The 12,505-nt window shown below is 42.8% G+C and overlaps 1 protein-coding gene across 2 annotated transcripts in view; it reads left to right on the forward strand.

Moving 5' to 3' along the window:
- si:ch211-51h4.2 overlaps positions 1–12,505 on the forward strand; it is a 97,619-nt gene that overhangs the window by 37,912 nt on the left and 47,202 nt on the right. For both annotated transcript variants that reach the window (XM_036978257.1, XM_021604126.2), the window contains one exon: positions 800–923. In XM_036978257.1, coding sequence (XP_036834152.1) covers positions 800–923 — 124 coding nt within the window. The remainder of the gene's footprint in view (positions 1–799; positions 924–12,505) is intronic.

Consider the following 12,505-nt stretch of genomic DNA (forward strand, 5'->3'; position numbering starts at 1 on the left):
GACACTTGCCTGGGTGTTCTGTATTGTAGCAGCTGTAGCAAGGTGGCTCAAGTGTGGAGTCAAAGTGAGCTCCCTGTAACTTTGTTTTTTTCTTTGTCTGCATGGGAATTTGGCTGTAATTACCTTTATCAGTTTGAAGAGGTCATTTATTTTGTTCCAGTAAATACATAACCTGTGTATTATTCAGAGTAACTATTTCTAGTTGGACTGGGTGCAGCCCATGTGAATGCTTGAGTGGTTTATTAAGAACACGTTATTGGCTTAGGATATCTGCTGGATATTGCCTCAGAGAGCAGGCCAGTTATTGGAGAGAAAACCCCCAGTGAATTTCAAGTGATCCCCTTGTAGGCACTAATCAATAGGTTATTTCAGTCCCTCTTAGTGGGATCCACCGTCTCCACCGTCCATTTTGGCCAAACCAAATGATTTGAGTGAGAAATGAGGCCATTGTATGCCACTATGTATGCTAATCATATTTATTAATGGCATTAGTAGCCTTTGACAACAGATGTATACTATAGGCCTATAGTCCATAGGGAAAACCATTTACTTTGTGTGCATATCAAAATTGCTTGCCTTCCAACAATTTATCTGTAGGCTCTTTTAAATGTTATTACCAATGCTTTCTGCTGATTAAGGGAAACTAAGGACAGGTCTTTGTTGAAAAATAATGGTCTCCCTTTAGAAAATGATGCACAGCTATTAGCCTAACACACAAAAAAATGTCTATTAATCTTGGGAGCTATTTTGATTGTGTGCCATTAATGCTGTCTGTCTGTCTGTCTGTCTGTACCTACAGCCATATCTATGTCATTCCTGGGTTTACCTGGACACTCTCTCTTGGAATCCTGCTGGCTCAGATGGTCATTCAGCCAATCACGTCGCTACTGACCCTCCTGAAAGGCATCATGCTGATCATCACAGTAAGTGTGTTCCGTTTCAATAAGTCATCCTGGGATTCCGATCCACTGCACAATGTTGCTAATTATGTATATCATAGTTTGCATTCAAAGAGAAACTGGATGTATTTCATTACAGGCATTTTTTTAATCATAGGCTCAATTTCCCAAGATGGCAATGTTGAACGATGCTGTATATGTTACAGTGTTTTATAGTGTAAAGGGGGTTTTGGATTCTGCTCAGTTTGGCCTTCCCATGTTTACGGCTATACCTTAATTATTCTCATGAGGTGACTGCTTCATTAGATTACATAAAGAGTCATAAAGATGAATAGAAGTTCATCCACAGAGATGAAGGCAGGGAGATGACACAGCAGTCATAATGGGATGTAATGATTAAATAATAATGGTTTCTGACATGTGATTTATTAGGCCAAAGAAACTCACAATGTGAGCACACCTCTTTGTTTCAACCCCCGAGGTAAGAAAGGAATGAAATGCACATTATTTATCTTAATGAAAATACCAGAGCCTGTGAGTGAAGTCTCGTACCCTCAGTAGTTGAATGCAAATACAGAAATGCAATAAAAACTCATATTAAAGTGCCACCTCTGAGAGATTGTGATGGATATTGTTGCAGAAGATTAGATGATTATATTACCTCCACAGGACCTTTGTTTGATATTGGCAAACTTAATATAATACCTGGAATATTTGATATCAATTAACAGTCACAGTCCTTGATCCTTCTCAGATTTACCCTAGCGGTTAATTTATGGTTTCACTCTCTGCCGGTGCCAGTCGCTGTCTAGTTGATTCTAGAAACATAATCTACTGTAGTCTGAATATATCAATAACACTGTGTTGATACTATGAATAACCACGCTCAGTCATTCATCAAACAGGGGAGTTGTCCTCTTGCCAGCTGACACCTAGGTACTTGACATTAGTTTTCATCCACGTCTCATCAGTGGACAAATCGGCCTCATCACTCACCTTCATTGATGTATTATCCTTGTCTGTGGCGTCTGGGCTTATCTGTAATTTGAACGCTTATCATTTGTGTGTGCCAGCTTTATGGGCTGCAGTAGGAGCCGCCCCAGTCTCCAGTTTGGTCACACTGTGAATCGCAGCACATCTAAGCAGCAGCTGGATCCATCCAGAGGCAGGCAGGCAGGCAACCCTCTTTCAGGGCCATGCCCCACACTACATCAGCTAGGACCAAACCCCAACACTTACTGGGGGACATATCTGATCTGACACTGTTGAATAAGGCACTACTGAAATGTGTTCCACACCTAAATGTACAACATAATTCAAATGTAACGGGAGGGCTTTTATTTGATTTCCCTGCCAGTAATAGAATCAAACAGTCAATGACCACACATTAACTTTAGTGATAATAGTTGTTTTTTGTTCACAATCCACCGATATGCACCCTCTCTCTCTCTGGTTCCTGTTCCTTGGGTAACACATAATCCACAGATACTTCTAGATCCTCTCCTATTGGGTCCTTCATCTCTGTTTCCAGTTCTGTAAGGCTGTAAGGGTCAGGAGTAATGTTAAACAGTCTGAGGAAGATGTGTGTCTGGCTGCCAAGCCTGCAATTGAATATGCAAATGAGTTAGATGGCTGCCTGGAACTCATTAAGAGGAGACAGGGACAGGAAGTGTGTTAGCTGCTGGCCTGCTAATTGCCACCAGTCAAGGATTTACTGTTAAGGTTGGCTTGGCCGCCTTTAACTTCTACTGAAATGAATAATCTGATATATAGATCCATTAAAAATGCATATGGTTTCTTACTTGGATTTGGCTTCTGTTTAAATATATTAATAATGCATAGAAAAAGTAAGACAATGGTCTGGCGTGGTAGTTAAAAAACCTATGCGGTCATAATTCAACAACTCTGCCGCTTTAAATAATCATCCATAATGGATTTCCATCTTAGAGGCTGAGAGAATAGCAGCTCTCTCTAGGGTGCATGTAAAGCCACTGTGTCCCTGGTTGGCAGACCTAGATAAGGCTGCTGAAGGCAGGGTCATGAACGTTAAGGTTGATTACCCAGTCAGAATTCAAGGACAGCAATCAAGATTGCCATGTTAAATAAATGACTGTAATGTTATTATGACTGCTGTTTGAGCTGACAGTGCAGTCATTACTGTCCTTTTTACTCTGTCTCTGTAGTCGGTCTTCTGTCACATTACATGCTGGGAGTTAGGATGCAAGTGGCATGGTAGATTTTTCACTTCATGCAGATGGCACAGGATCCCACTGTGTGTGTAACACGGGCGGCCATTTGATTTTTTCAGGTCAGTGATTCTCAATGTCAGAAACGGTGTCAAAAGCACTGCTGGAGATGTTCTAGTCTGTCGCTACTGTTGGCTTAGCCAGAACAATAACAGGATGCCACATGCCACAAGGTTGTGGTCTCTTAGCTTTGTATAATTATTGTTGAGTTATCTGACACAACAATTACTCAAGGTGTTAGGAAATGGTGCAAACATAGAAAATAACACTAAGGACTATCCTGTGTCCATGTAGTTGCCCTATTGCTACATGCGTAGTAGAATGCCTAGTCTGTACTAACAATTTGAAAATGGTTAGTCTCATTCTGGATCTGTTTTTGATTAACATATTAACTTTACACTACACACACACTCTAAATCTAGGTAGTGAGAAACACTTAGTTTCAAGTTTTAGATATTCATTTACACAAAAAATTGTGGACACCCCTTCAAATGCGTGGATTCGGCTATTTCAGCCACACCCGTTGCTGACAGGTGTATAAAATTGAGCACACAGCCGTGCAATCTAAACAAGTCCTTAAACTTTTTATAAAACCACCCAAGTTTTTTGTCAGGACAGAATGTATTATTATGGAAAGTAAAAGTTTTATTGTCTCTGCCACTGGAAGCCAGAAATGCAACAGAAGTTTGTTGTAGTTGCTGTGGAAGTGGTTGGTAATTGTTCTTATCTGATGGTACTATCTTGTCGACTCCCCTATCTACAGGAAGCTCTGCTAGATGCTTTTGTTGAATAGCTAAGAGCTGGAGTTTATCATCTCCGTCTCGCTCTTTTAATGTCATTATCGGTACCACAATAGTCCCAAAAATATAGATTTGTACCTTGTGATGTCTTATTCATTCTGTGTGCAGCTTCACACCCACACTCAGTCACTCACAAACATACAGTGGTAATCTGTAAGGTTGTAACCTCATCATAACAATTCACTGGCAGACTGGTAAATCATTTTGCTTGGCTGTCACTGCTCGTAGGGGACCTGAAATCTCTTGGCCGTGTGGATGGCAGTATTCCTCTAATCAGAGAGAGTTGTTCTCAGTGTGTCTCACAATATCTGCCAAACTCTGATCAAATCTTGTATCTCATAAACAGGTAATCAAAGACGTTTTGCTAAGCATGTAAATGTCAACCTCGCTCTCATCCAAGAAAAGCGCCTTCAGCTATGGCAATTAAGCAAGCTACTGTGAGTTCCAGTCTTTACAATGCGTCCCATCTTTGAAAATGAACATCAGTGGGCAAACTGCCATTTCCTTTTTGTCCATGGTGTTCCTGCGGAATTATTGTTTCAGATATAAACCAGAAAAAGCAACCACTGTAAATGCTTTCTCTATAAAGAGGCAGGTTTGATTAGTTTTAGTTTGCCTGTGCGGTGACTCTGTGCAGTGACTCTCTGCAGTGACCTTGTTCTCTCTATCTCATAGTGACATAGTGCTATTACACCACAACCTTCTGTTCCTATGCTGAACTTCTAGATCTTAACCGCTAGAGTTGTAGCTCCGGGACTGTGTGTGTGTGTGTGTGTGTGTGTGTGTGTTATCAAAGCAATCTAAAATCAATCTCTTCTATTTCTCTGTTGTTCCTCAAGGACAGAATAATATCCTTAAGGGAGTCATAAAAAGACAACTCACGAGAATGGCTTTGTTATAGTTAAACTCATGCTCTGAAAATCCCTGATGTCCCCATGCATTCTAACAGTGGAGTACATTTGACTTTTGCACCTCTCTAATGCACATGTATCTGAATACATTCTGGCATGTTGTCATATATTTTGTGTGATATATACTCTACTGCAGCTATGTGTGAACTAAGCTATGTGTGGAATTTAAGGTAAGTATCTAACTATATGAAATATCAAAATATTTGCCATTATTTTGCTCATCACGATTACTGCATTAAAAATAAAAGTTGCATTGTGAATCATATTTCGCTAGATGCAATTGTCCTCCCTCTACACTCAACACACCCCTTCAAATTAATGGATTCGGCTATTTCAGCCACATCCGTTGCTGACACGTGTATAAAATTTGAGCACACCGCCATGCAATCTCCATAGACAAACATTAGTAGTAGAATGGCCTTACTGAAGAGCTCAGTGACTTTCAACGTGGCACTGTCATAGGATCCCACCTTTCCAACAAGTCAGTTTGTCAAATTTCTGCCCTGCTAGAACTCCCACAGTCAACTGTAAGTGCTATTATTGTGAAGTGTAAACGTCTAGGAGCAACAACGGCACAACCGTTCATGCTAGGCCCCTTAGTTCCAGTGATGAGAAATCTTAACGCCACAGCATACAATGACATTCTAGACGATTCTGTGCTTCCAACTTTGTGGCAACAGTCTGGGGAAGGCCCTTTTCAGTTTCAGCATGACAATGCCCCCATGCACAAAGCGAGCTCAATACAGAAATGGTTTGTCGAGATCGGTGTGGAAGAACTTTGACTCGCCTACACAAAGCCCTGACCTCTACCCCATTGATCACCTTTGGGATGAATTGGAATTCCGACTGGGAGCCAGGCCTAATCGCCCAACAATAGTTCCCGACCTCACTAATGCTCTTGTTGCTGAATAGAAGCAAGTCCCCTCAGCAATGTTGCAACATCTAGTGGAAAGCTTTCCCAGAAGATTGGAGGCTGTTATAGCAGGAAAGGGGGGACCAACTCCATATGAATGCCCATGATTTTGGAATGAGATTTTTGACAAGCAGGTGTCCATATACTTTTGGTAAGTGAGTGGTGGATACTGGATATGGTATGAGACTACGAGTAAAGTGTAATTACATATATCTCATCAGGCTCTTTTGTCACAATAACCGAGTAGGCTGCAGAGTTTCACCAACATGCCATGGCTCTTAAGTGACTGCAAAAAGTGTTCTCTCTCCACTGCTGACACAGTGGTTATGAACAATTACTGAAAAATGTGTCGGCTGACAATGAATAATGGATACAGGCTCAGCGCTGACCTCCTTGTGAATTTGGCTGTAAATTGAATCTTTATGGGGGTCCCTAAAAAGCAACTCCGAAAATAACTTGGCATTGCGTTGCTGTCGCCAGTAGTATTTCTCTTTAAGCTGTTCACAGTCAACTCTGCTGAGTTGGGCTTTGCATCACTGATGAGCAGCTGAAAGGCCCTCCACCCATTTTGGATACATGCATATCTCAATTTTTCACTGTTGTGAACTAAGTTGAAGTTTATAGTTGACTACAGTTTTTACGTTTAACAGACATGAGTGATGAGAGACATAGCCACTGTACCTCTAAATAATGTGTCAAACCCATTCCATGGAGAGCTGAAATACACCCTTGTACACCATTGATTAATTAAGGGCACTGATTAATAAGGAACTCCCCTCACCTGGTTGTCTAGGTCTTAATTGAAAGGAAAAACCAAAAACCCACAGACACTCGGCCCTCCATGGAATGAGTTTAGAGCAGGGGTGTCAAAGGTATGCATTGCCTGGGAAGAGCTACCCTGAGAAGAGCTACCCTGAGAAGAGCTACCCTGAGAAGAGCTACCCTGAGAAGAGCTACCCTGAGAAGAGCTACCCTGAGAAGAGCTACCCTGAGAAGAGCTACCCTGGCCTGATTTACAGGGCTGGGAATGAGAGGGAGAGTACAGGCTAGGGTTGAATGGCGGGAACCCAGTTACCAAGTTTAATGGGATTTACCGCCCATAACCATAAAACCAAATCAAATTGTATTTGTCACATGCATTGAATACAGTTATAGACCTTACTGTGAAATGCTTACTTACAAGCCCTTAACCAACAATTCAGTTAAGAAAGAGTTAAGAAATTATTTACTAAATAAACTAAAGTAAAAAAGTAACAATAAAATAACAATAACGAAGCTATATATTGAGGGGGTACCGGTACTGAGTCAATGTGTGGGGGTACAGGTACCACTCCCTTTTTTGAACAGCATGGCATGAAATGGAACTGATAAATTATATGCAATGTCTAAATATGGTTTCTCTCCGGCCTCTGTATGATGAATCATCAACGCTCAGGGTGTGGACAGACAGCTCATCTCGGTATGGAGCGCAGTTCACAATGCATGTAGACCTATCATCTCATCTCAAGTTTTTTTCTTTGTTTCAAGTGACCTACATTTGCTGCAGCATTGCCTACAGTAATATAAAGACCGAATAAACATGTAATTTACCCATCGTGGTAGACTCCGGACTGCGACCCGTCGTGGTAGGCTCCGGACTGTGACCCGACAGTACCTCTGGACTGGGTACTGTTGCCGGACGCTCTGGACTGGGTACTGTTGCCGGACTCTCTGGACTGGGTACCGTTGCCGGACGCTCTGGCCTGGGTACCGTTGCCGGACGCTCTGGACTGGGTACTGTTGCCGGACTCTCTGGACTGGGTACTGTTGCCGGACTCTCTGGACTGGGTACTGTTGCCGGACTCTCTGGACTGGGTACTGTTGCCGGACGCTCTGGACTGGGTACTGTTGCCGGACGCTCTGGACTGGGTACTGTTGCCGGACGCTCTGGACTGGGTACTGTTGCCGGACTCTCTGGACTGGGTACTGTTGCCGGACTCTCTGGACTGGGTACTGTTGCCGGACTCTCTGGACTGGGTACTGTTGCCGGACGCTCTGGACTGGGTACTGTTGCCGGACGCTCTGGACTGGGTACTGTGGCACTGGTGGTACCGGGCTGGAGACACGCACCTCGGGGCGAGTGCGGGGAGGAGGAACAGGGCGTACAGGGCTCTGGAGACGCACAGGAAGCCTGGTGCGTGGTGTTGGCACTGGTGGTACTGGGCTGGGAACACGCACCTCAGGGCGAGTGCGGGGAGCAGGCACAGGACGTACTGGGCTGTGGAGGCGTACTGGAAGTCTGGAGTGTAAAGCTGACACAAACCGTCCTGGCTGGATGCTCATGCTAGCCCGGCCAATGCGAGGAGCTGGAATATAGCGCACCCGGCTAGAAATGCGCACTGGAGACACCTTGCGCATCTCTGCATAACACGGTGCCTGAGCAGTTACACGCTCCACGGTAAGCACGAGAGTTGGCTCAGGTCTCCTACCTGACTTAGCCAATCTCCTCGTGTGCCCCCCCCAAAAAATTATTGGGGCTGCCTCTCGGGCTTCCGTGCTAGCCGTGTACCCTTATATCTTCGCCGTTCCTCCATTCTCCTGTATCTCTCCTCGCACTGTTCCAAAGAATCCCATGCAGGCTCTGGCGCTCTCCCTGGATCGATCAACCAACTCTCAATCTCCTCCCAGGTTGTTACCCATTGGTCCTTCTCCAGGGTCAATTTCTACATTAAGCGCTGTTCCTCCCAATCACGCTGCTTGGTCCTTTTAAGGTGGGTTATTCTGTCACGTTCGTCGTATGGAGGAGACCAAAGCGCAGCGTGATTAGAATACATACTTTTTAATAAAGACGAAGAACACTTAACAAACTATACAAAAACAACAAACCGAACGTGAAGCTATAATAATATTAGTGCTGACACAGCCAACTAGACATAGACAATAACCCACGAAATACCCAAAGAAGATGGCTGCCTAAATATGGTTCCCAATTAGAGACAACGATAAACAGCTGCCTCTAATTGAGAACCAATCTAGGCAACTATAGACATACATAAACACCTAGATAGTAAACAACCCCAAAAACCTACAAAACCCATAGACAGTACAAAAACACATACGTCACCCATGTCACACCCTGACCTAACCAAAACAATAAAGAAAACAAAGAATACTCAGGTCAGGGCGTGACAATAGATAATCCTGTTCTATATTTATATATAGCCCTATATATAAACTCAGCAAAAAAAGAAATGTCCTCTCACTGTCAACTGCATTTATTTTCAGCAAACCTAACATGTGTAAATATTTGTATGAACATAACAAGATTCAACAACTGAGACATAAACTGAACAAGTTCCACAGACATATGACTAACAGAAATGGAATATTGTGTCCCTGAACAAAGGGGGGGTCAAAATCAAAAGTAACAGTCAGTATCGGGTGTGGCCACCAGCTGCATTAAGTACTGCAGTGCATCTCCTCCTCATGGACTGCACCAGATTTGCCCGTTCTTGCTGTGAGATGTTATCCCTCTCTTCCACCAAGGCACCTGCAAGTTCCCGGACATTTCTGGGGGGGAATGGCCCTAGCCCTCACCCTCCGATCCAACAGGTCCCAGACGTGCTCAATGGGATTGAGATCGGGGCTCTTCGCTGGCCATAACAGAACACTGACATTCCTGTCTTGCAGGAAATCACGCACAGAACGAGCAGTATGGCTGGTGGCATTGTCATGCTGGAGGGTCATGTCAGGATGAGCCTGCAGGAAGGGTACCACATGAGGGAGGAGGATGTCTTCCCTGTAACGCACAGCGTTGAGATTTCCTACAATGACAACAAGCTCAGTCCGATGATGCTGTGACACACCGCCCCAGACCATGACGGACCCTCCACCTCCAAATCGATCCTGCTCCAGAGTACAGGCCTCATTCCTTCGACGATAAACGCGAATCCGACCATCACCCCTGTTGAGACATAACCGCGACTCGTCAGTGAAAAGCACTTTTTGCCATTCCAGTCTGGTCCAGCGACGGTGGGTTTGTGCCCATAGTTGACGTTGTTGCCGGTGATGTCTGGTGAGGACCTGCCTTACAACAGGCCTACAAGCCCTCAGTCCAGCCTCTCTCAGCCTATTGTGGACAGTCTGAGCACTGATGGAGGGATTGTGCGTTCCTGGTGTAACTCGGGAAGTTGTTGTTGCCATCCTGTACCTGTCCTGCAGGTGTGATGTTTGGATGTACCGATCCTGTGCAGGTGTTGTTACACGTGGTCTGCCACTGCGAGGACGATCAGCTGTCTGTCCTGTCTCCCTGTAGCTCTGTCTTAGGCATCTCACAGTACGGATATTGCAATTTATTGCCCTGGCCACATCTGCAGTCCTCATGCCTCCGTGCAGCATGCCTAAGGCACATTTATGCAGATGAGCATGGACCCTGGGCATCTTTCTTTTGGTGTTTTTCAGAGTCAGTAGAAAGGCCTCTTTAGTGTCCTAAGTTTTCATAACAGTGACCTTAATTGCCTACTGTCTGTAAGCTGTTAGTGTCTTAACGACCGTTCCACAGGTGCATGTTCATTTATTGTTTAAGGGTCATTGAACCAGTATGGGAAACAGTGTTTAAACCCTTCACAATGAAGATCTGTGAAGTTATTTGGATTTTTATGAATTATCGTTGAAAGACAGGGTCCTGAAAAAGGGATGTTTCTTTTTTGCTGAGTTTAGATGTCCTAGACCAGGGGTTCTCAGTCTTTTTCAGCTGGGGCCCCCCTTCCACCATTGGTGAAATCTTGCGAATTTTGCAGGTTTAAAGCTTATTCTACACATTTTGTAATGGGGTGTAAAGAAAATTTAGCAGTTTTAAACCACATTTTCTTGCAATTCTATACATTTTGCCATGTCTAATGTATATTCATGTGATATTTGAGTGACAAAAAAATTACAACAATATCTATGGGCTAAAAAAATATAAATAGCTATCTAAAGATATGCAATGACTAACATGAAATGTCACCTTGTGCATTCTACTATTACAACTTTCCAGAGTAGGTTTAAAGCAGGACTGAGTTACTAAATAAAAATACAAATATATATATATATACAGTACCAGTGTTTTTCTTTATTATTACTATTTTCTACGTTGTAGAATAATAGTGAAGACATCAAAACTATGAAATTACACATATGGAATCATGTCCTAACCAAAGAAGTGTTAAACAACTCAAAATATATTTTATGTTTGAGATTCTTCAAAGTAGCCACCCTTTGTCTTGATGACAGCTTTGCAGCTTGGTATTCTCTCAACCAGCTTTATGAGGTAGTCACCAGGAATTAATTTAAATTAACAGGTGTGCCTTTAATTTGTGGAATTTCTTTCCTTCTTAATGCATTTGACCCAATCAGTTGTCATGACGTTGGCCTGTGGGTAAGGTTTTTGACACCCCCATAAATACCTTTCTCCCCTCTCTCTCTTGACTCTACTGAAGGACTCTTGAATAGCATTTGTTAAACATAGAGAGTCTGGGAGCCTCAAACAGTGGGGGGAAAGGAAACATATTTTGGTAATAGAACCAGTTGAAAATATGCGTTGGTACTTAATGAATATGATGTCAGTTCAGTTGTCATCTGAGACATTATGACTGATGACAGGACGACATAAACTGTATCTGGGAAAGTCTACACATTCTAGTTATCAGATTCACATGGAGTTGTTGTGTAAATGTTTGAACATGAAACTATTTGTAAAAAGATTCAATGTAATTTTAGCTTCCAAATGAGAGAATTGGGTTTTCATAAGGTTAGAGCTCTGCTCAATCAGTGGCCCGCCCCTGTGAAGAGACATGGGTTATTAACTATGAAAACATGGGCTAGGAAAGGACGGACGACCTATCCTGTCTACCAGACAACGACGATTCTACAACGTATCCAAATTACCACCAGTGACATTCTTCCGAGGACAGGAAGATCTCTGTTGGCCAACACGGCCAGCATCTACGACCAACCTACCGAAGCGCAGCTCAGAGTAAATATTTATTTCATTTTCCTTTTCCAAATGGGCGGTAATTTAGAATGCATAAGATACTGTATTTACGATAGCAGAGCTTCTCCATTTGTTCCTCAGTCTTCCCACTTTTTCACTCAAACCCAACCCCCTTTTCTTTGTGTAACCAGCTGTCATATCTGTTCTGTCCGCCAGGGACGTTTTCCTTCATGACATCATTTGTAATCACGGTATGATTCATTCTGTGTATATGTAATTCTGTGTAATTAGTTAGGTATTCAGTAAATTAATAATTAAACCCAATTTTGTATTGCTGATTCAACTTGTTACCCAGGGTTCGTGAAGATAACTAAAAATGTACAACTTTCAGATGAGACTGAAATAAGGTGACGATTAATATTGACTGCTATTGATGTAAAATATTACTAGGTCTTTCAGAGTTTATTCGGAAGATAACAACTCTATAAACACTATTTCGTGGTGCCCCGACTTTCTAGTTAATTACATTTACATGATTAGCTCAATCAGGTAATATTAATTACAGAGAAAGGATTTTATAGAATAGCATGTCATATCACTTAATCCGGCATAGCCAAAGACACGACACAGTTGTGAGTTGTTAGGAGTGGTACCAAATACAGAAGATATTTGGTAAAAACACAAAGTACATATTATGGCAAAAATAGCTTAAATAAGCAAAGAGAAATGACAGTCTATCACTACTTTAAGACATGAAGGTCAGTCAATCTGGAAAATGTCAAG

Source organism: Oncorhynchus mykiss, chromosome 5 (assembly GCF_013265735.2).
Source record: "Oncorhynchus mykiss isolate Arlee chromosome 5, USDA_OmykA_1.1, whole genome shotgun sequence".
NCBI classification, from domain to species: domain Eukaryota; kingdom Metazoa; phylum Chordata; class Actinopteri; order Salmoniformes; family Salmonidae; genus Oncorhynchus; species Oncorhynchus mykiss.